This window comes from Balaenoptera physalus (assembly GCF_965194825.1).
Source record: "Balaenoptera physalus genome assembly, chromosome: 19".
Taxonomy (NCBI): domain Eukaryota; kingdom Metazoa; phylum Chordata; class Mammalia; order Artiodactyla; family Balaenopteridae; genus Balaenoptera; species Balaenoptera physalus.
This window is the reverse complement of record NC_138900.1, coordinates 14,362,151-14,383,896: the sequence shown is the minus strand read 5'-3', so window position 1 is coordinate 14,383,896 and position 21,746 is coordinate 14,362,151. Positions and strand designations below refer to the sequence as shown.

Here is a 21,746-nt window from a genome sequence, read left to right as displayed (position 1 = left end):
AGGCTGCCCACGCCGTGCCCATTACGGTTTATTGTTTCTGGAACAGTGGCCGCACTGCTGGGGGGCGGCCTGTGCAGCTGGAGATCTCAGCACCTCGGCGAGGATGGGGAGGGAGGGACTCGGGCGGCGGGGCGGACCCTGTGGCCGGCAGGTGGCCGGGAGATGAGCGGCGGCAGCGCGGTGGCCACCGGAAGCAGCAGCTGGAGGCGTCGCGGGGCCGCCCTTCACCGCACCAGGTGGAAGGTGAGCCAGTACATGAGCAGGGGCTGCGCCGCCGCCACGGCCATGGTCAGGTACATGCGCAGCTGGTTCCGCGCCCCACGCACCGGGATGCCCTCGGCCGCCGCCTCGGCCAGGATCTTCAGCCGCAGCGTCCGGATCTGGGCGGGGGAGGGGTTCACTCTTGAGCCCGGCCTCCTTCCAGACTCGTTTCCCCACCCCTCCACAGGGCAGCTGCGCTCAAGTCTCTGCTCTTGAGGAGCCTTGGTTTCTCCCAAACCTCCTAACACACGCGGAGGACCTGCTCCTCCTCCCAGGCCTTGGGAGAAAATGTGAGGGTTCCAAACTCAAACGCTAGGCGAGGCCTCGTAAGTGAGTGAGGTGAGGAACTTCACTGTGAATACTCCACCTGAGGGGATGGCCAGGCTTGGCCCTTTGGCCGCCACCAGCTTGTGTTGACCCTTGACAATTTTTCAACACAAGCCAGAAATGCCTTCTTTTTCTTCTTAACTTTTCCCCCCACCCCCTCCCCCACCAGAATTTTAAATAATGACATCTAAGTCGAAGTTTATCTGGGCAGATCTGGCCCACCAGCCACTAGTTTTTGCCCTCTGCTCCGCACACTGAATCCTCCCAGTACCCTGACGTGCAATTAGCATCATCCCCATTTTACAAAAGGCGAAGCAGGTTTAAAGAGAGGAAGTGATCTGCCCAGGATCGAGCGAAGCCTGGGTTCAAACCCAGGCCTGGTGGATCCCAGTGCTCTTAACCAGCACCTCCACTCCAGCTGGATGAACTCTCAGAGAAGCTACTCTGAGGATACTGAACTCTTTTCATCCTAAAGGAAATTCTGGTAGGAAAGCCCATCATGCAAGGAGAGTGGAGTGAGGGTGAGAGCCCACTCTAGTAGCCTGGCTGGCGCCTCCTCTTCCTTCAGGACCCCGCTTGGACACCCCCTCTTCCAGGAAGCTCTCCGGACCCTCAGGTTAGGGCAGCCACTCCAGGGCTCCTCAGTTCACCAGCGTGGGGCCTCTGGTCTAAACTCCCCACCTGACATCCCCTGCTTGGATGCCTCCAGGGACCCCCAACTCTGCCCGGGAGGCCTGTGCCCTGCGTCCCCTCCTTCCCTGAGCCCCAGCTCACCATGAACACAAAGATGGACACACAGCACCAGCCCAGCACGAGGTAGTAGCCAGTCTTTCCAAAGAGCAGGCCCATGAGGACCCCGCCAATCATCCTGTGGGCAGAGGGGAAGGATGGTCGGAGGAGGAAGCCCCAGGGCTGGGGGCTGGCAGCGGGAAGGCGGAGGGGGTACTCACCCAACGTATTTGTAGCCCAAGAAGGCCACCAGGTCGACAGTGGTGAGGTCTGTGTTGACAGTGACAAGGTAGAGGCTGAGCAGGATGGCCAGCACCTCCAGTGTCAGCCAGGCCAACGCCGAGCTCGCCTGCAGCCCCAGGAGGTCTGGGGAGAACCTGTCAGCACCCAAGCTCTGTCATTCAGTTAGCTGGCTCAGACCCTCCCTAAGCACCTGCCTGGGGACAGCCTGTATGGGGGCCGGGGCATGCTGGAGACCCGGCAGGGACCAAGATGGATCTGGGCCCTGTCCTGGAAATCCCATTCCCAGTGACAGCCCAGAAAGGTCAGGGCTGGGATGGGGGAAGCACAGGGCAGGGGAGGTGTGTGACCCCGTTGGGAGGTGGGTATCAGACACTTGAGCTAAGGCTTGAAGGAGTAAGGAGCTGATTGGGGAAGAAGGACCTTAGTCTCTGCCATATCCCCAGTGCCTCAACAATTAATTAACTCTAATGACAACTGTGTTCCATGCCGCAAAGGAAATGGACAGGGGTCTATGAGTGAGAGGTGGGGGCCTGACGCAGGCTGGAGGGTGGCAAGGCTTCCCTGAGGAAGTAACGTCGCAGTGGAGACATCATGAGTGAATAGTGCTCAGCAGGTGATGCAGGGGAGGAACACACTCCCCAGCAAAGGGAACTGATGTGCAAAGGCCCTGGGGAGGCAACCCAGGTCCGCTGGAGAAACAGAAAGAGGACCAGAGTGGCGCAGCAGAGTGAGGGAGAGGGGCAGGCAGTGCCAGGCTAAGGAGCTGGGGCTTGGTCTGGGGACAGGGGAGCTAGGGACAGCTTCTGAGCAGGGGGGGACATGGCCAGGCTCACCTCTCAGCCAAGACCTTCCTGCTGGAGCCGGGGTGCAGGGGGGTGTGTGGGGGCCGGGCAGCTGGTTAGGAGAGGCCAGGGGAAGGATGGATTTAGTGCCATCCAGCACAGGGTGTGGTGATGGGCTGCACACGGGTGGGAAAGAGGAAAGGGGCAAGGGTGACCCTGCGGGCTCTGTCTTGGGCTAACTGGGAACACGGTGGGGCTCTTCTGAGGCAGGGAAACCAAGAGACCTTCCTGACTGCCCCCTCAGCTCCCCCAAACCCCACACCACTCTGCCTACTCCAGGCCTCTCTTACCTATCCTGGGTCCCCAGCGCCAGGCCAGCCACCAAGACGTAGGTGATGAACGCCATGGCTATGAGAGGGAGACACACAGACACTAGTCAGAAGAAGAAGGACTATCCAGGGCCTCCGGGCACCTAAACCTCTGCCCGAGACAGGCCCACCCAGAGGGAGGAGGGCACCGGGCCGTGGTGGGTAGGGTGAACCTGGAATGTAGAGGTCAGGCGCGTTGACGTCAAAGCGCGGGGCCACTGGTGTGTCCTGCTGGTACTGCACCTCCCAGTCCTGTGGGGAGAGCGGAGGGAGCAGGCAGGACGCAGAGCTGGGCTCCTGGCCCGCCTACAGGCCCTCTCTCACCTGCCCCAGCCTGACCCACCCCTGCCTAGAGGCTGCCACCCCTCTCAGATGCTCACCTGGTGCAGGTAGGGGAAGAAGAGCAGACCCAGCTTTTTGCCCACATACATGGTGTCCACGGCGAAGTAATACTTGAGCTTGGTGACGGGGATGAAGCGGTCGATCTGGGGAGGCAGAGCGCCAACCTGAAGCCCTGGCCCCAAGGCCCCTACCTGCCCCCACCCCCACCAGCCCGGCCCACTCACGTTCTTATCCACCAGCTCCTTGCCCTGCGCGGCGAGGCTGCTCCCGTAGGCCATGGCCATGTTGGACACAGGATCACCCAGGAAGGCCGCCTGGGGCGAGGCGGAGGCTGTAGGGTAGCCCAGGCCGCCAGGCGCCCGCTGGGCCCCGTAGCCTCGGCTCTGGGCCGAACTCGTGTCATCGAAAAGCTGGTGGGGGTCAGCCATGCCTGGCTGGGACACAGGTACCCTCCGCTTCGAGGCTGCAGGGGGAGAAGGGTGGGGAACCTCATTCATTTTGCAGGAGCTCTCCCTCCCACTTCTGCCGCAGTGGGGCACTGGTTTTGCTGTCAGATGGGTTGTCTAGTCAGGTCTGGGCGGCCTCTGCCTGCCATCCATCCATCCATCCATCCATCCATCCAAATCACAATGATGATGATGAGGACGACGATGACGGCTACTATGTACTTGGGTTGACTGTGCACAGAATCCTGTGCTAAGACTCTTATAATCAAGGTCTCTAGACAGACCTTCTCCCTTCACGTTCCCTCTTACTCATCCAGCTCCAGCCACACCGGCCTCAGTACTCAGTGAACGCACCAGGCACATTCCCACCTCAGGGCCTCTTCACTGGCGGTTCCTCTGCCTGAATGCTCTTGCCCCAGACATCCTCAGGGCTCCCTCCTCTCCTCGAGGTCTTGGCTCCGTGGGGCCTTCCCCAGCCATCCTGTCTACAACTGCATCTCCCTTGGTGCCACCCCCTCATCCCTCTTCCCCACTTCATTTATATCCACAGAACTCAGCACCAGCTGACATACTAGCTGTTTAATTTATTTTATTCACTGTCTGTCTCCCCCACTCAAATGTGAGCCCCCCCCCACCAAGGTGAGGAGCTTTGTCTTGTTTGTGGCTGAAGCCCCAGCCCCTAGAACAGGGTTAGAGTAGGTGCTTGATAAAAACCTGATGAATGAATAAATGGCCATGCCCATTTTACAGATGTGGAAACCGAGGCTCAGACAGTCTAAATGACTTGTGCAAAGGGCCAAATTAAGGGAGTGACAGAGCAGGATTCCAGCCCAGGTCACCCTGTTAAATATTGTAATAATTAAACCCCAGCTGAGCACTTAAACCACACACCAGGCCGTGTTCTAGACACTATGGATTAACTCACTTAATCCTCACAACAATCCATTTTGTGTTGGTGAGACTATCATCCCATTTTACAGATGGGAACCGTGAGCCCCAAAGAGGCTCAGGCCCTTGCCCAGAGTCATACAGATGGTGTGAAGCAGAGCCGGGTTTCAACTTTTCAAAAGATCCCTCCGCTTCATGTGGGGAACAGACTGGGAAGGCGGGGACAAGATGAGGGGAGAGGAGGGGAGGGGAGGGGGGAGGAAGCTGCTGAGGTGGTCCAGGTGGGAGAGCAGGATGGGGCAGGCAGGGGTGGGGTGGGGAGGGGAGGGGCTGCTTCTGGCGAATTTTGGAGGTAGGAGAGGCAGGATTGCTGGAGGTGTGCTTGGCTGCGGTAGGGTAAGGAAGATGAAGGAATCCACACTTCTTCCCAGATTCTGGTCTGAGTGATCGAGTGGATGGGAGTGCTGCCTACTGAGATGGGGAATATGGAGAGGGCAGATTTGAACCCAGCACTCGGGCTCCAGCACCCTGACCAAAAAGCCATGCCACCGCAGCAAACGTTTACGGAGCTCTTCCTCTGTGCCAGGTGCCACAGTGGGAACAGGGTGGTAGGATTACAATGGGATGCGGGAGAGGCATCCCATGATCCATGTCATGACTTTCTCTGCACCTCAGTTTTCTCCTCTGCAGGATGGTGTCAACACTCCAGGGCAAAGTGACATAAACTCCTCAGCCCCTGGCCTGGCCCATAAAAAAGTGGTCCATCCCATCACCTGTTATTAATAACTAGCCCCTCGACTCTTCCTCTTCATTATTTGTAGCCTGAAAACAGACCCAGGTAGTCCTCTATCCCAGAGCAAGCAGCACTGGCCCTGGCCCACTTGTCCCCAAGCACCACTTCTCTTTTCCCTCTCCCACTTCTGGCCAAAGGGCTGGCTTCCTGAAAGCTTTAGTGTAAGCACTTCCTCCCTCTTTGTCGCCCCTCAGCCCTTGGCATTTGGGGTTCTGCTCTCACCGGTCCCCTAAATGCCTCTGCACTACTAGGCCAAGGCTGTTATTCCACTCTCCTCAGACTCAAGCTCCTCGGCAGCACTGAGGCCCTTGCTCCAAATGCCAACCTGCAACTCTCTGCTCTCTTGGCTTCTGAGACACTGTACTACCTCTTTCTCTTTCCTGTCGGAGCCCCACAAACATCGACTGAGCACTTCTGTGGGTTAGGCTCTGCTGCGCGCGAGGTGGATACAGCAGTGAACCAAAAGGGAAAAACTCCTGCCTTCATGGAGCTGATGTTCTGATCGGTCCCTCTCAGTCAGTGATTTCTCTCCAGCTCCCTGAATTGTGTGCCCCAATTTTCCACCCTTACCCTTGTCTTCTGTCTCTCACCTAGGGCAATCTCACCACACCCATGGCTTTCGCAGCCACCCACCCTGTGCCCTGGGCTGTCTCTAGCCACCACTTCCTGCCAAGGCCCCAGGGCCTTTACCTCTGACATCAGTTCTCACCCACTTGGTCTCAATGTTACCCTCCCTTTTCAGACTCTGTCATCTTGCACCTGAATTAAATGTCCTCCTACCAGCTTGCCGTGTTCATTCTTAGCCCCAACAACTTCCTTTCCAGTCAGCAGCCAGAATGATCTTTTTAAATGTAAAAGAGAATATTTCATGCCCTCTGCCTAAGATCGGTGCCCACTGTGCTGAGAATAAAATCCAAATGCCTAGGAGGCCCTGCATGACCCAGCCCTGCCAACCACCCTGGTTTGCTACCTCTCCTGGGACTCACTCCACCAGTCACAAGGGCCTCCTCCTCTCGGGCCCTGACCCTGCCAAGCTCCTCGCCCCCTCAGGCTTTTGAACATACAGTGCTATCACCTTGGAACACCTTCCCACAATTAACACCTGCCAATACAGCACTCAGGCCTCAGCTCAAAAGATTCCTTCTCAGAGAGACCTTCCTTACTCCTCAATATAAAGCACTAGCCCCACACTGTTCTTTCTCATAATATCCAGTGGTTCTTTTTTCTCTTCCAAGTACTTGTCACAATTTCTGAATCTATATTCATTTGTCTACTTGCTTACTCAGCACAGGCCTCCCACGCCTTTCCCACACACCATAAATCCCCTTCCCCGGGCTAATTCCTCATCATGCAATGTTACCTCTTCCAGGAAGCTTCACTGACACGGCTGGGCTGGGTCATGTTTCCTAATCTGGGCTAACACAACACCTCCATCCCAGCCATAACCACTCTGATTGTGCTTCCCCCCATCCCAGCCCTGACCCCTCTGCCTGCTCTTCTCTTATCACAGCTCCATCACGCTAGACTGTCGCTGTCTTCTGCTCTGTACTGGTAAGCTCCATGAAGACAGGAACCAGGACTGATGGGCACGGCTGTATCCCCAGCATCGCCTACCACAGGGCCAGTCAGGCATCTTACAAAGGTTGAGGGAGGAATGCATGCATCATGTCTTAAGGCCTCCTCAACCCCTAGTCAGTTTCCAGCTTATTCTCTTTACAGTCCTAATCACTCCCGAAATTATCCTGCTGCCTAGTTTGCTTCCAAGTTTAGTGTCTGTCTTCCCACTAAACTCTGAGCTGTAAGTTGCCAAGTTGCTGGTTACTACTGGGTACCCAAATTGCAGCACAGGGCCTGGCACAAGGGAGCTGAAGTAAGATATGCTGAATGAATAAATGAGACACACGCACACTCCCGAAGATGAAGAGGAATTTAAAGAGAGATACAAATTCACAGACATGGGAAAAGGGGATTAACAGCACAATAAACACAGGTTCAAATCTTAAATGAGGGGTAAACACGGCCCTCTGCGATCACGCAGGGCTATGAACACCGTCCTAAGGTGCGTGGGCAACAGCCCAAGGCCACGGAAGGGTGGGGAGAGGACAGACGGCTAACTGAAAATGAATGAAAGTCGCGTTTTTCTGCACATCACACAATATCCTGCTCAAACTTGTTTTCTTCTAAATGAATTTCCTAAAGAAAAGAAGAATCGGGTCCAATGCGCCCCCTACCCGGACCTGGCATCCCTGCGCTGTGCACACCTCGTAGCTCCAGATCCCTGACCTCGTGACCTCCGACCTGCGGCGACCTCGCCAACCGCCGAGGCGGCCCCGCCACGCCCCACCCTCCCTATCTCCTCGGTCGGCCACGTACGCCACTTACGCTGCCGGGGCGTCCCCGCCGCCGCCAAGCCTGCCGGGTGCATTTTTCCCTGCCGCCGCCGCCACCGCAGCCCCAGCCACGGTTCGAAATGTGCCCGCCCGGCTCCCGTAGCCACGCCTCACCGGCCACACGACAACCAATGGGCGTCACGATCGCGCAGACGCCACGCCCCCACACGGAGGCCCAGACAAGCTGGCGGGTAAGAGGGGAGGACTGGAGGCCGGTGACGTTAGGCGAGAGTCAGGCCTGCAGGGCAAGGAGGGCGGAGCCCGGAACAATCGAAGGAGTAGGCGGTGTCGTGCATGATGGGAAATGTAGGTGTCGAGCGAAGAGGGCGATGGGAAATGGAGTTCTCTATAGACAAACGCTCAATTTGGCTCTTGAGAACACTGGGGAGCGAGAGAAGGGTGTGGAGCAGGAGAGGAGAGACCCGTTAGTGTTCCCCAGGGGCTAAGCGGAGTTGTGCGGGCTCTAGCGCTTATACAGTTTTGGCAGACTTTAGGTATTAAAGTGATTATTTAGAGGGAGAAAAGGATATCCAACAAGTTAGGTAGGAAGAACCAGGTGTCCTTCCTCAAGACATATTGTTAAAAAACAAAATTAGGGACTTCCTTGGCGGTCCAGTGGTTAAGCCTCCGCGCTTCTACTGCAGGGGGCGTGGGTTCCATCCCTGGTTGGGGAACTAAGATCCCACATGCCAGCGTGATGCGGCCAAAAAAAACCAAAAAAAAAACCCACAAACAAAACAAACAAAAAAACCCCAAACTAAACCGAGTAAAATTTCTTAAATTAATTTTTTATTGGAGTATAGTTGCTTTACTAAACCGAGTAAATTTGAAGACCTATGGGATTTATTCAAAAATTTATGAATCCGGCAACATCCCATCTAGTAAATAGAACGGAGCTTGAAGGAGTTGTACAAAATGGAGGTTTTTTTATAGACGGAGGCAAGGAAGTTATTAGCAAGAGAAAAGAAAGAATTATTTCAGGCCAGGTCACCTCCTTTTGGGGGGAGGGTGAGAATCTATCTTATAGAATACCTCTTCTTCCTTTGCGGGGGTAGGGGGGTAGGGGTGGGGGCGTGGGGAGTGTAGAAATGGTGAGGTCCCACATGACAGATTACCTCGCTGGTGCTGACCAGGAAATTCCAGACTGGCCGATTAAGATTACCTTCCTGGGGAAGGACAAAATTGCAGTTAGGTCAGATGTTTAAATCTAGGTTTGGTATCATGGGCTTTTAGCACGAGTGACGCCATTTGGGGTCTGTGGTTTTCTCTTTAATAACATCTTTAGACATTTTCCCAAAAAGTCATAAAAATGCTCCTGTGTTGCAACCTGGTTTCCCTGGTTTGCCAAAAAACATTATAACCCCCAGCAAGTGAGCACACACAGGCACACCTGCAAGTGAGGAGCCCTGAACATTAAGCTACCTTAGTCTCTCCTGTCTCTGCCCTCCGTCTCCCCCTTTATCTAACCCTGTCTCCCCCTCAGCCTCCCCTTTTCTGTCCCTCAGTCTCCTCCAGTTATCTCAGGCAAAGATAACGGTAGAAATGACTTCTGGGGAGTGATAGCTCTCCGGAAGGATGTCAGCAAGTGACCGTGTCACTGTGGCTTTCCCTTTCCTCCTCTGAGACACTGTCTTTTCTGGGGACCTTGAAGACTGTTCTGGTCTCTCAGTTATGACTCCTGGCTGCACAGTCCTCTAGGCTTCACCATCCCAGCCCCTGTCACTCTGCCTGTGCTTCCCTTATCACAGCCCTGACCCTCTGGGCTGTCACTCTGTTGAAGTGCGGGGAGCCCCCCCACCCGAGGGCAGGGCCCAGGGACTGTCTTGGTCACTGCGTGTCCCCAGCATCACCCAGCAAAGCGCTGGGCACAAAGTGAGGGCTGAGCAAAGATTTGGTGAATAGCTAAGGATCCTCACTCTGTGAGGGCACAGGTGACACCTGGCCCTGTGGTGTCCCCCTTTGTGAGTTAGACAGGGGTTCTCTCCAGGTGGACGCAGCCCCACTCCAGAACGCACGACCTGGCGCGTGGAGCGAGGGCTGGATTTCAGTTTGTCCCCTTGTCCCCTCAGCCACGCGCCCCGGTGCGGCGCACAACATTCGCAGCCTTGAGCAATGGCCCTAAGGAGTCGGGGAGCGACTCCTCGGTCCGCGAGCCGAAAAGAGACTTAGGATTCTCTCTGGCGTAGGGAGCCGCGGCTCCGGGGAGGAAGCAAAGGAAGGAAGGGGGAGGAAAGGAAGAATACCCCTAACCCAAGCATCCCTCCGGTCTCCTGGGTCCGGGAGCGCCGGGCTCCTCCCTCTCGGTCCTCACACCTGGCGATGGGGCGTGCCTCAGTTTCCTCCACCCCCGCCCCTCCCCTTTTTCCTCTTCTTCCTCTTTGGGGCGCCGGGGGCCGCAAGTCAAGCACTCCCGGAACTGAAGCTGGGCGCCTGGCGGTCGGGAGTCAGGGGCCACGTCAGCGGGGCGGCCGGGAGCTCGGCGAGCCGGCCGGCTGCGCCATGCGCCGGGGAGCGCTCCTGGCAGGCGCCCTGGCGGCGTACATCGCTTACCTGGTGCTGGGCGCGCTACTGGTGGCGCGGCTGGAGCGGCCGTACGAAGACCGCCTCCGAGCTGAGCTGCAGACTCTGCGCCAGCAGCTGCTGCAGCGCAGCCCGTGTGTGGCTGCCCCCGCCCTGGACGCCTTCGTGGAGCGGATGCTGGCGGCCGGACGGCTGGGGCGCGCAGCGCTTGCCAACGCCTCGGGATCAGCCAACGCCTCGGACCCCGCCTGGGACTTCGCCTCGGCGCTCTTCTTCGCCAGCACGCTGGTCACCACCGTGGGTACGTGAGCGCCGCCCCGAGCCCCCGACCCGGGACCCCCCTCGCCCCCGCTTCCTTAGGGACCCAGGAGCCGCCACGAAGTACCCTGATCCCGGCGGATCGTTCCCGATCTACTCTGACCCCAGGATCCCCTCAAAACCCCCCAACGAGGACCTGGGACCCACACTCATGGGCTCCTCCACCTTGGGGAGCCCCCATCCATGCCTTTCCTCCCAGTAGGAAATCCACCAGTTCCCTCGGGGACCAGAGCCACCCTCAGAGTACCTTCCGGCGAGCATCTGGGACCTCATTCCTCTGCCTTAACTCCCTTGGAGACCCGGGTCTGTCCAGTCCCCTCTGGGCCTAGAACTACCCTCAGAGACCTCCTGCGAGAACCCCGGACCCTCTGCCTGAGACCCTTGCCCCATCTGGACTGGGACCTCAGCCATGCTGAGCCAGCTGTCTCTGGCTCAGACCACCATCCCCTCCAACACTGTCTCCTGGTTCTCCAGATACGTCCTTCTGGGTTGCCCCTTGGGAAGCCTTACCCCAATCTCCTCCTGACCCTGGTGCCCCAGTGAGGACCCTGAATCTCCAGACCCTCTCCAGGTGCTGTCCCTAAAGACCTTACTGCCAGTAGACACCCCTCAGCCAGAACCTGGGGCCCCTATCTCAGACTTCTACCCCTCTGGACCTAGACCACTCCCCAGCAAGGGGCCCTGCCCTCCTCCTGACCAAGGACCACCCCGACCCTCATACTCCCCTGCAGGTAGCCCTGACTCCAGACACAGGGCCCCTCTTCACATATCCCATTCCATCTTAACATCTTTGTATTGAGGAGCCCTCAATGCAGGGTTTTCCTCCCAATAGGGACACCCCTGTTCCCTCTGAACGTGGGACTTCCAATTCAGCAGCCCCCAGCTATGGAAGTGTGTGGGAGAACTAGAGCACCTTCCAGGAAGGGCCGCTGACTTTCCAACCAGAAGCTCCCTAGCCAGGACTCCCACGCCTCCAGTCCCAAAACGGCACCAGCAAAAACCCCTACTGTTTTCCAAGCCAGGGACTCCCCATGGGGACCCCTTTGTTTATTTATGTTGGCCATCGCAAGGCATGCGGGATCTTAGTTCCCTGAACACAAACCCATGCCCCCTGCAGTGGAAGTGCGGAGTCCTAACCACTGGACCACCAGGAAATTCTTTGCAGACCTCTTTGAACCTGAGGACCCCTAGCTGAGACTCTCACCACTCTCTGGACCCTGACACCCCTCGTAAGAACCCCAGAACCACCTGGGACCCCAGCGCCCTCCACACACGCTGCCCCTGAGAGCAGAATCGCCCCCCTCCCCAGGATGCCAGCCCAGGGAGTCGGCTCTCTGCACCTGCTACCCCTCCCCCGAGAGCCCCTGCCCAACCTGAATTTCCCAAGAAAAGGAACCTCCTGGGGACCTGGGACCCCTTCAGTCTCCTCCAGACCCACAGCTGGGACCTTTCTCTCCACCCCAACCCTGCTGTAGTCTGCTTTGGACCTGAAGTTCTCCCTCCATCAAGGACACTCCAGGCTCTCTGTACCCCAGATCCACCCCCCCGCCACTGTCCACTCAAGACCATTACCACTTTCCACCCTTGACACTCTCAGCCAGGACCTGAGACACACACCCCCCTCCCATCATCCCCGTAGCATTGTCTACCCCCATCATGTCCCCTCAGGCATCCTTGGGCTCAGAAGCCCCCTCTGCCTGAGGATTCCCCTCCCAATCCCATTTGTGATCCAGAAAACACCCCCACTGGTGCCTGTCCCCCTTCTTCTGGACCCAGGACCCCAGCCCCAAACCAGGATTCTTTTCAAACCAGGACACTGGCCTCTGATTTCAGATTACTGACTGGACCCCACAGATCCCCTTCTCTGGACCCCTACAGCCTCAGGTGGGACTGACACCCCCTCCCAGCCCTACCCGGGAAATCCCTCACCTCGGGGCCCCTCAGACCTGGAAAATCCCTTTGTTGTCAAGCTCTGCTGGTCCTCCCACAGCCCCTCCCCAGCCCCCAAACTTCCTCTTTGCCTCTTTGCTAGGATTTGGATAGGGGAGGTGGCTGGGGCCCGGCTAGCCCAGACCCCTAACTCCCCTTCCCTGCCGGCAGTAGCAGGCAGCCTTTGCCTTTTGTGCCTGTCATTGTTGTGTGGCTCAGCAAACCAAGGCCCCGGCAGCAGGGCTGGATGCTTCTCACAGACTCTTCCCAGTTGCTGGCTGGGCCTGCCTGACCTGCTCCCCGGTTTCACTCTCCCTCTGTCTCCTCCCAGATCCTGGCTTCTGAGAAGTTGTCCCAGGCAAGACAGGTGAAGAAGCCAAGCTCAAGGCAGGCACCGTCTGGGTGATCTCTAGTCGTCAGTGTCCTCGCTCATCTCATCTGTAAAATGGGGATAATAACACTCCCTACTTCACAGTAATAGCAATACCTGGTAGAGGACTTAACCACATACAGACTTGAACTCACTCAGTACAATAAGCCTTGTGAGGCAGGTACCATTAGTAGTTCTATTTTTTAGCAACAGAAACTGAGGCCCAGAGAGGTTGGACAACTTGCCCAAGGCCACACAGGTAGGAAGCGTAGCGTGCGGTTTTGAACTGAGGCTGTCAGGCCTCAGGGTCCCACACTGTTAACCAACACACCACACTACCTCTTAGGCTTGCTTGAATGAAGGATGGTGATGTATGTATACTGTAAAAAAAAAAAAAAATTATTCTGACATTCGTTAAAAATGGTAGGTTATTGCAGCAGGGGAGAGAGACTGAACTCAATTCCGAATATAGCAAAGACAGCTGGAGATTTAGAGCTGAGAGCAAAGTGAAGGGGTCAGTGGATGGAAGATTACTAAGAGGAGACATGGAAGGTAGGGGGATTCTTGCTAAACTGGCTTAATAGGATTCTTGCTAAAGACTGGCCAAGGACTTCGATATCAGTGGTGGATGGTGAGGAATTTGATCAGATATCAAGAGTGGGGGGATTCTCCCTAAACCAGCTGAGGATTCCTGCTAAAACTGTGCTTAGTCAAGAAGAGGGCTCAGGACTTCCCTGGTGGTCCAGTGGTTTAGACTCTGCACTTCCAATGCAGGGGGCGCAGGTTCGATCCCTGGTCAGGGAACTAAGATCCCACATGCCGCGCTGCACAGCCAAAAAAAAAAAAGGAAGAGGGCTCAGAGGAGCCTGACTAAAATTTGGTCAAGGTGGGAGTCTGTGTCCATGTGAAGTGCCGGTAATAATAACTGAGACTGACAGAGCCTCAGTTATTATTATTGTTGCTGGTGAAGCCGGGAGCCCTGAATGTATCTGGAGAAATGGAAGACCATACGTCATTCAGAGAGACCTCTCCCACAGCGTCCCTGGTCTTGTCATAGGCCCTAGTCTTCTGAGGGGTCTTGTCATAGGCCCTAGTCTTCTGAGGAAGACCTGGGGCCTGGAGCTGGTCCAGGCAACCTTGCTGGGATTGAGGCCAGGGGTGGAGGAGTCGGGCTCACCTGCAACTGGGAATGGGGGGAGGGAGCAAGCATTACAGTCATGCTAACTCTTTCTATGCCCATGCTAGGTGCTACACCCTGTCCCAACCTGCATTTGAGGAAGGCATTGTTTATGAGGCCATTTTGCAGTACTCTGAGGAAACTGAGGCTCAGAGAGGAGAAGTCACTTGGCCAAGGTGATGCAGGGACCAAATAACAAAGCACCGATTTGGACTTGGCTCTTGGAGGTAGCAAGTTGAGGCTCACAGCCCCCGTTCTATTCTAACTCTATGATTTTTCTGTTTATAAGGATTTCGTGTCATCTGCAAACCTGTCATTTCAGCTAGGCTGCTGGAGTTTCTCTATCAAAAGCCTTGTATTAATGAAGCTTGGAGCCATAAGTGATAAACCTCAAATAACAGCTGCTTAAGTAAGATGGAAGTTTATTTCTTGCTCACATTCAAGGGAGTCAGTCCAAGACCAGAATGGTGCTGCATGGTCAGAGACCTTCGTGTTCCTTCATAACTCCTGGGCACGGTTTCCATTCCCAAGCTCATCTCATGGTCCCAGATGGCTGCTCACCTCCAGCCTTCATATCTGTGTTCCAGGCAGCAGGAGGAGGGAGGAAAGAAGGAAGATAGGCATCTCCCTTTCTCTAAGGACACTTCCTGGAAGTTGTTTGCTTCTTTCATATATACCTCATTGGCCATAAATTATTCCAGAGCCACACCTAGCTGCACTGGAGGAGGGAGTGTCTTTATTACACGTGGCCACCTGTCCAGCAAGAACTAAAGGATCCTTTATTTTTCCCTAGTTTTTTTTTTTTATTGTGACAAAATACACGTAACATAAAATTTACTACCTTAACCATTTCTAAGTGTACAGTTCAGTGGTATTAGGTACATTCATATTGTTGTGCAACTATCACCACCATCCAACTCCAGAACTATTCTTATCGCGCAAAACTGAATCTATACCCTTATATACTAACTCCCCATTTGCCCCTCTCCTCAGCTACTGGCAACCATCGTTCTACCTTTTTTTTTTTTTTTTTTTTTGGGTGTGTTGGGTCTTCATTGCTGCGCACGGGCTTTCTCTAGTTGTGGCGAGCAGGAGCTACTCTGTTGTGGTGCGCGGGCTTCTCATTGCTGTGGCTTCTCTTGTTGCAGAGCACGGGCTCTAGGCACGCGGGCTTCAGTAGTTGTGGCACGCGGGCTCAGTAGTTGTGGTTCGCGGGCTCTGGAGCGCAGGTTCAGTAGTTGTGGCGCACGGGCTTAGTTGCTCTGCAGCATGTGGGATCTTCCCAGACCAGGGCTCGAACCGGTGTCCCCTGCATTGGCAGGCGGATTCTCAACCACTGCACCACCAGGGAAGTCCCTGTTCTACTTTCTGTCTCTATGATTTTGACTACACTAAGTACCGCATATAAATGGAATCACAGAGGATTTGTCTTTTTGTGACTGACTTATTTCACTTAGCATAATATCCTCAAGCTTCATCCATGTTGCAGCATGTGTCAGAATTTCCTTCCTTCAAAAGGCTGAATAATATTCCATTGTTTGTATTTACATTTTGTTGATCCGTTCATCCATTCATGGACACTAGGGTTGTTTCCACCTTTTGGCTATTATGAAGAATGCTGCTGTGAACATGGGTGTACAGGTATCTCTTCAAGCCTCTGCTTTCAGTTCCTTTGAGCGTATAAAAGCCAGGGGACCCTTTTGTGTGGAAGACGGGCTCAGGGAAAAGCCTGCTCATATGTGCAATGCCTCCACACTTTCTTATGGGACACAGGGCAGAATCTGCAGTCTTTTGGGCAAGACATTTTACTGTCAACATAAACCAGACCCCTTACCACTCCAGTCATATCTCTGACCCTTTGGTTTGCTTTATTTGGGAAATCAAAAGAGATTTTAAATTACACATTGCCAAAGTGATCCAGTTTCACCCACACCTGAATTCCCCTTTATCCTGTTTCTGTTTGCGGAACTCACACCCACCCTGGCCTTCTTGTGTTCCCACGGTCTCCGGGAGCACAGTGGGGCTTGTCACACCCATTTTATTTTTTTTATTTATTTTTATTTTTTATTTTAATTAATTAATTTATATTTATTTATTTATTTTTTTGGCTGTGTTGGGTCTTCGTTTCTGTGCAAGGGCTTTCTCCAGTTGTGGCGAGCGGGGGCCACTCTTCATCGTGGTGCGCGGGCCTCTCACCGTCGCGGCCTCTCCCGTTGCAGAGCGCAGGCTCAGTAGTTGTGGCTCATGGACTTAGTCGCTCAGCGGCATGTGGGATCTTCCCAGACCAGGGCTCGAACCCGTGTCCCCTGCATTGGCAGGCAGATTCTTAACCACTGTGCCACCAAGGAAGCCCCCACACCCATTTTAGAGTAGAGGAAACTGAGGCTTTGAGCCAAGGTAAAGCCTGCACCCTTTATTCATTATTTTGACTATCGATCAAGTGCCCACTCTATGCCAGATACCAGGGCTACAGTAGTGAACAAAACAGACAGAAGCTCCTGCCCTCCTGGAGCTGGCACCCTGTGGGGAGACAGACAGTAACCAAATAAATAAACCATATAGTATGCTAGAAGGTGTTCAGTGCTATGAAAACAAACTAAAAAGAAGAGTTGGGTAGGAGGGTGTAACAATTTAAAGTGGTGAGGGTGTCACTGAGAAGGTGACATTTGAGCAGACCTGAAGGAGGGGAGGAAGGAAGCCATGTGGATACCTGGGGGAAGAGTGTTCCACCAGGAAAGAACAGCCAGTGCAAAGGCCCTGAGGTAGGAGCGTGCTGCCCTGGATTGTGTGGTGCCCCGTGGGTCACCATAAGGACTTTGTCCTTTTACCTGAGATGGAGCCACAGGGGGACTCTGAACAGGGGAGGGACATGACCTGACTCACGTGTTCACAGGGTCCCTCTGGCTGCGTGAGGGGAGAAGGGAGACCAGGCAGGAGGCTGCCGGGTAGACAGGACCAGGATGGAGCCGTGGGGTGGAGTGGGGCGAGTGGGTGGGTTTTGGATCTGTCTGAAGGTTGAGACAACAGACAGAAAGTGGGTGTGAGTGACAAGGGAGTCGAGGACGACACCAGGCTCTTGGCCTGAACAGCAGGAAGGGTGGAGGTGCCATCACTGGAGATTAGAGACTCTAGGAGAGGTGGGTTCGAGAGTGAAATTAGTCCTTGGTTTAGAGTGGCCACAGACCCCGGAGTGGATGCCGAGTGGGCAGAAGGATCTCCCCCTCACTCCCACAGGCTACGGGTACACGACGCCGCTGACCGACGGGGGCAAGGCCTTCTGCATTGCCTTTGCGCTCCTGGGCGTGCCGGCCACCATGCTGCTGCTGACCGCCTCGGCCCAGCGCCTGTCGCTGCTCACCCACGCGCCCCTGTCCTGGCTGAGCCGGCGCTGGGGCTGCCACCCCCCGCAGGTGGCCCGCTGGCACCTGGCGGCCCTGCTGGCGGTCGTGGTGACCATCTGCTTCCTGGTGCCGGCCGCCGTCTTTGCCCACCTTGAGGAGGCCTGGAGCTTCCTGGACGCCTTCTACTTCTGCTTCATCTCTCTGTCCACCATTGGCCTGGGTGACTATGTGCCTGGAGAGGCCCCCGGCCAGCCCTACCAGGCCCTCTACAAGGTGCTGGTCACAGGTGAGTGGGGTGGCTGGCCGGGGACCGAGGGCCGGGTCTGAGGGGGACCTGGCCCCAACCCCGGGGGGAGTTGAAAGTCACAGCCCCATCCTCGGGGGTCCTGTAGCCCCACGGCCATGACCTGGAGGTCTGAGTCCACCCATCGCCCCTCTGCCGTCTCTGCAGTCTACCTCTTCCTGGGCCTGGTCGCCATGGTGCTCGTGCTGCAGACTTTCCGCCGTCTGTCTGACCTTCATGGCCTCACCGAGCTCATCCTGCTGCCCAATCCATGCCCTGCCAGCTTCGACGAGGATGGGGACGATCGGGTGGACATTCTGGGCCCCCAGCCGGAGCCACACCAGCAATTCACCGCCGGCTTGCACACTGACTACGCCTCCATCCCCAGGTAGCTGGGGCAGGCGCCACGGGGCTGCGGACCTGGCCTGCGGCTGAGGGGCCCAAGGGACTGGACCGACAGACTAGCACGTCCACAAGCACATGCCAGTGTTCCCGAGGCCCTGCCTCCGCTATCCGTCTGTCCTTTGTCTTACCTGCCTGAGCACCACCCGGATCCAGGAACCAGCGTTGCCTTGTTTCCCCTGCCCCTCCTCTCACCTCCCTGCACTCTCTTTGCTTCCCTGGCTTTCTTACCATCTCTGTCTTTCCCTCTCCCCGTCTCTTTGTTTCTCATTCTTTTACTCACACCATCTGCCACTCACCACCTGCTGATTCTCCCAGGCTCTGGGCTCAGACTTCATTTCAGGTGCTAGATCAGTCACTCCACTTTGGCCAAGTGACCGGCCCTCTCAGAGCCTTGATCTCCTCATCTGTCAAGTGGAAAGAGTATATTCACTCATTTAGAACTCCCTCCTGTGTGCCAACCCATGCTGGGCAGTGCTAGGGACATAGTAGTGTTCCAGATGGTCTGGGCCCTGCTCTCATGGGGCTTGCCATCCTGTAAGGTAGACAGACCTGTCCCCACACAGTGACAGTCCATAACAGGCAGGACTTCAGTGGGGGGGTGAGGGTGAGGGTGGGCAGAGTGGTCAGGGCTGGGGTGGAGGGAGCACAGGGAATGTACCCAGTCCAGCCTGGAAGGTCAGGGAGGGCTTCCTGGAGGAAGGGGCAACTGAACTCAGACTTGAAATCTGAGGAGTAGTCCGGGGAAGAAGGTGTACCTGACTCATTTTCCTCAAGTGTATCCAGGGAGCAAGACACATTCGGAGACTCCTGGGGTAGGCTTGTGTGATAGAATCTTCTTCAGCAGCCTGGCAGGCAGGAAGCTAAGGCACTGCTCTTCGTGAGACACCATTGTAACAGCTGTTCCCGTTTACCAAGGACTAATTACATTAGGTGCACTGGGCTCTGGAGCCAGCCTGCTTGGGCTCAAATCCCAACTCAGCTGTGTCCTGCCAGTGTCCCTGGGTGGTCACTTTGCCTCTGTGATTCTTGGTTTCCTCATCAGTAAAATGGCAATAACAATAGTTACTTCAAAAGATGATTTCACAGAGCCTGCCATGTTATTCTGTGATGCTTTCTTTGGCCAGGCCCTGTTCTGGGTACTTTACATATGAGGTAGATAATGATAATATTATCAGTGGACATGGGCATATCGTAAGCATCCTTAAAGGACCATCTTGGGAACTTGGCTTCTTTCTTGAGGGCACTAGAGAGCCATGGAAGGGCTTTGAGCAGGAGAGGGCCATGGTTAGGTCTGGGTTTTAGCTGCTGTGTGCAGGGGGACACTGACGGTGGGTGCCCAGGGGAGGCTGGGGCAGGAACAAAGCAGGAGACAATGGGACTGGGTAGGGCCAAGGGAAGGGGAGGGGGGGCGAGTCGAGGGATGCTCAGAAGGCCAAGTGGACAGGCCATAAGCCTTACAGACTTGGGAGGGATAAGGCCAGACAAAGGTCCAAGGTTGCTCAGCTGCCCCTGAGGTGGGAGCCTGGGAGAAAGAACAGATTTGAAGGGAGATGCTGAGGCTTGTTTGGAACATGGTGGCTGTGAAGGGTTAATGGGACACACAGGAGAAGGCATCAGGAGGTTACAGGACCCTCAGGGCAAGGGCTCAGTGGGTGGTTGAGGCTGGAGACAGACGAGGAAACCAAGGCCATGAAGGTGGGTATGACAGCCCTGGGTGGGAATGAAGAGAGAAGACCAGCCTTGAGAAATCAGCCTTAGGGTATTTATATATTTATATCAGTAAGGAAAGATTTGGGTTGCAAGTAACCAAATCCTGACTGGCACTGGCTGAAACGATGAGATGGTTGTATATTGTACATCACCAGAGTTGGGGACAGCTCCAGGCATGATACAATCCACAGCTCCAAGAGGGTCTTGTGGCCCCAGGTTCCCTCTCTCTCTGCTCTGTTACCCTCAGCTGAAGGCTTGGCTCCCACATGGGCTCTCCTCATGGCCCCAGAGTGGCTGCCACAGGTCCAGGCGTCACAATCAGACATGTTAATTTTTAGTACAGGAAGTTGGTGGGGGGCGGTGGGGGGGGGCATCTCTTCCCATGGTGCCTTTTTGGAAACAAGGAAACCTTTCCCCAGTGTCTCCCAGCAGCCTTCCTCTTCCATCTCATTGGCCAAAATTGGCTCACATGCACATCGTGAGCCAATCATTGGCCAGAGTGATGGCATCACCATGATTAGCTTGGATTCCTCAGGATTCCCCCTGCCACCCAGGTGTGAGGCTGGGGCTGAGGTTTTAGTTTGCAGGCTGGTGAATACTTGAACAAAATTGGGCTTCTATTAGAAAGGCAGAAAGTTGGGAGAATGGGCAGACATCAATAAACTAATCAGCCAAGGCAGTGATGTACAATTATGCAGGTTGGGACCTACATAAGGGATGCCTGGCTGTTAGGGTGGAAACGAATAGCGGCTGAAGTTCATGGCTGAATATGCCCAAAGGGGACTTCTTTTTCTAATTAACATAACAGCCCCATATGGCGAGCAGTGACCCTTCAAGCAATGCCCTCCTACCAGAGAGAAGAGCTTACAAAGCAGACAGAAAAGGAGTTCTAGAGAGGAGTAGGAAAACCAGGAGGGTGGGGAGTATTGGTAAGAGATGAGAGAATTTGAAAGAGGGAGAAGGAAACATTGTCAAATGATGCTAAGAAGTCACACAAAATTGTTTTAATAACAGTGATAGAAAACACTTACATAGGATTTACTATGTGCCAGGCATTGTTCCAAGCCCTTGATACACAAGAATTTATTTAACCCTCTCAACAACTCTGCGAGTCAGGTACATTCTCCATATTGCAGATGAAGAAAGGAGGCCCAGAGAGGTTAAATAACTTACCCAAGGTCACACAGGAAATGCAAAACTGGGATTTGGACAAGGTTTTGGTTGGTCACCTTTTCCCTGGAGGCTCAGAAACACCCGCTGTCTAGCTGTTTCTCAGCCTCCCAGCCTTCCTGGCTCCTCAGCATGGTCGTTGACCCTGCTGCTGAAGTCACTGGGTGGAAGGCAGTTGCTTGGGGGAGGTGCCTGTGTGATCTGGTTTCTGCTCCTCACCATTTCTCCTTCCAAATTCCCCCAGAAAAAGAAATCAGGCCCTGCTCAGTTTAAGATAAAAAAAAAAAAAAAAAAAAAAAAAAGCACATGCTTAAAAATGGAAAAAGTAGAAAAGACTGTACAGTGAAAATTAAGTCTTTCTCCTGGACTTGGGCTGTGTTGACAGATTTCTCAGGTCTCCTTCTAGGCATGTACCAGCAATATACATGTGTGTGTATATGTGTGTTTTAATTTTTTTCTTTCACTCTACATAAGTGGTACCTAGTACAGTGAGGTGGTTACAATCACAGACTCTGGAGGCAAAGTCCCTGGGTATAAATCTGAACTCTGTCACTTCTAGGCTCTGTGGTTTTGGGCAAGTGATTTCACCTTCCTGTGCCTGAGTTTGCCAATCTGTGAAATGGTATGATAACAGCACCTACCTCATGGAGTTGTTGGAGAATTAAGCAATTTAATACTGTCAAGCTCTTAGAACAGTGTCTGGTGCTCAATAAAATGTCAGCTAATGGTTATTCCCATTTCTGCACCTTTTTCATATTATATGTTTCATATATACATGTATGATTTTATATGCTTTTCTAATATTCCTTTCTGCACCTTGCTTTTTTCACCTACCCAGTGTCATTCGGAGATCATTCCAGAGGCACACAAGTAGGTCTCCTATCCTTTTTTATGTCTGTGGTGCCTCCTCTAGAACCCACATCCCATAAATTATTTCCACGTTTCATTAACGGA

The 21,746-nt window shown here is 54.4% G+C and overlaps 2 protein-coding genes across 10 annotated transcripts; one reads left to right on the top strand and one right to left on the bottom strand.

Annotated features, from left to right (window-relative positions):
- Positions 1-10: 10 nt before the first annotated feature.
- Positions 11-10,257, bottom strand: YIF1B (Yip1 interacting factor homolog B, membrane trafficking protein). Of its 8 annotated transcripts, XM_082439404.1 has the most exons (10): positions 10,120-10,257; positions 8,685-8,735; positions 3,277-3,515; positions 3,091-3,195; positions 2,884-2,962; positions 2,693-2,750; positions 2,394-2,454; positions 1,539-1,694; positions 1,363-1,456; positions 11-380 (listed from the first exon to the last, which is right to left on the bottom strand). In XM_082439404.1, exons 3-10 carry the CDS (start codon positions 3,453-3,455, stop codon positions 225-227), a joined length of 888 nt encoding a protein of 295 aa, XP_082295530.1. In that variant the 5' UTR covers positions 3,456-3,515; positions 8,685-8,735; positions 10,120-10,257; the 3' UTR covers positions 11-224. The 8 variants fall into 8 exon arrangements, with proteins under 8 accessions (XP_082295530.1, XP_082295532.1, XP_082295531.1 ...); XM_082439406.1 differs by lacking the exon at positions 2,394-2,454; XM_082439405.1 differs by lacking the exon at positions 8,685-8,735.
- Positions 9,827-21,746, top strand: KCNK6 (potassium two pore domain channel subfamily K member 6). 2 transcript variants are annotated; one of them, XM_082439398.1, is made up of 3 exons: positions 9,827-10,390; positions 17,055-17,510; positions 17,676-21,746. In XM_082439398.1, the coding sequence occupies exons 1-3, from the start codon at positions 9,889-9,891 to the stop codon at positions 17,897-17,899; spliced, it is 1,182 nt and encodes a 393-aa protein (XP_082295524.1). In that variant the 5' UTR covers positions 9,827-9,888; the 3' UTR covers positions 17,900-21,746. The 2 variants fall into 2 exon arrangements, with proteins under 2 accessions (XP_082295524.1, XP_082295525.1); XM_082439399.1 differs by having other exon boundaries at positions 9,830-10,390; positions 17,118-17,510.

Excerpts from the sequence above, each read along its gene's own strand:
- YIF1B (XM_082439401.1), bottom strand. The coding sequence starts at position 7,604 with ATGCACCCGGCAGGCTTGGCGGCGGCGGGGACGCCCCGGCAGCGTAAG. Across the intron at positions 2,963-3,090 it reads TCTTCCCCTACCTGCACCAG|GACTGGGAGGTGCAGTACCA; the intron begins GTGAGCATCTGA and ends CTCTCCCCACAG. Across the intron at positions 1,695-2,692 it reads GCGCTGGGGACCCAGGATAG|GTTCTCCCCAGACCTCCTGG; the intron begins GTAAGAGAGGCC and ends GGGTGCTGACAG.
- KCNK6 (XM_082439398.1), top strand. The coding sequence starts at position 9,889 with ATGGGGCGTGCCTCAGTTTCCTCCACCCCCGCCCCTCCCCTTTTTCCT. Across the intron at positions 10,391-17,054 it reads CACGCTGGTCACCACCGTGG|AGTGGCCACAGACCCCGGAG; the intron begins GTACGTGAGCGC and ends TCCTTGGTTTAG. Across the intron at positions 17,511-17,675 it reads CTACAAGGTGCTGGTCACAG|TCTACCTCTTCCTGGGCCTG; the intron begins GTGAGTGGGGTG and ends CCGTCTCTGCAG.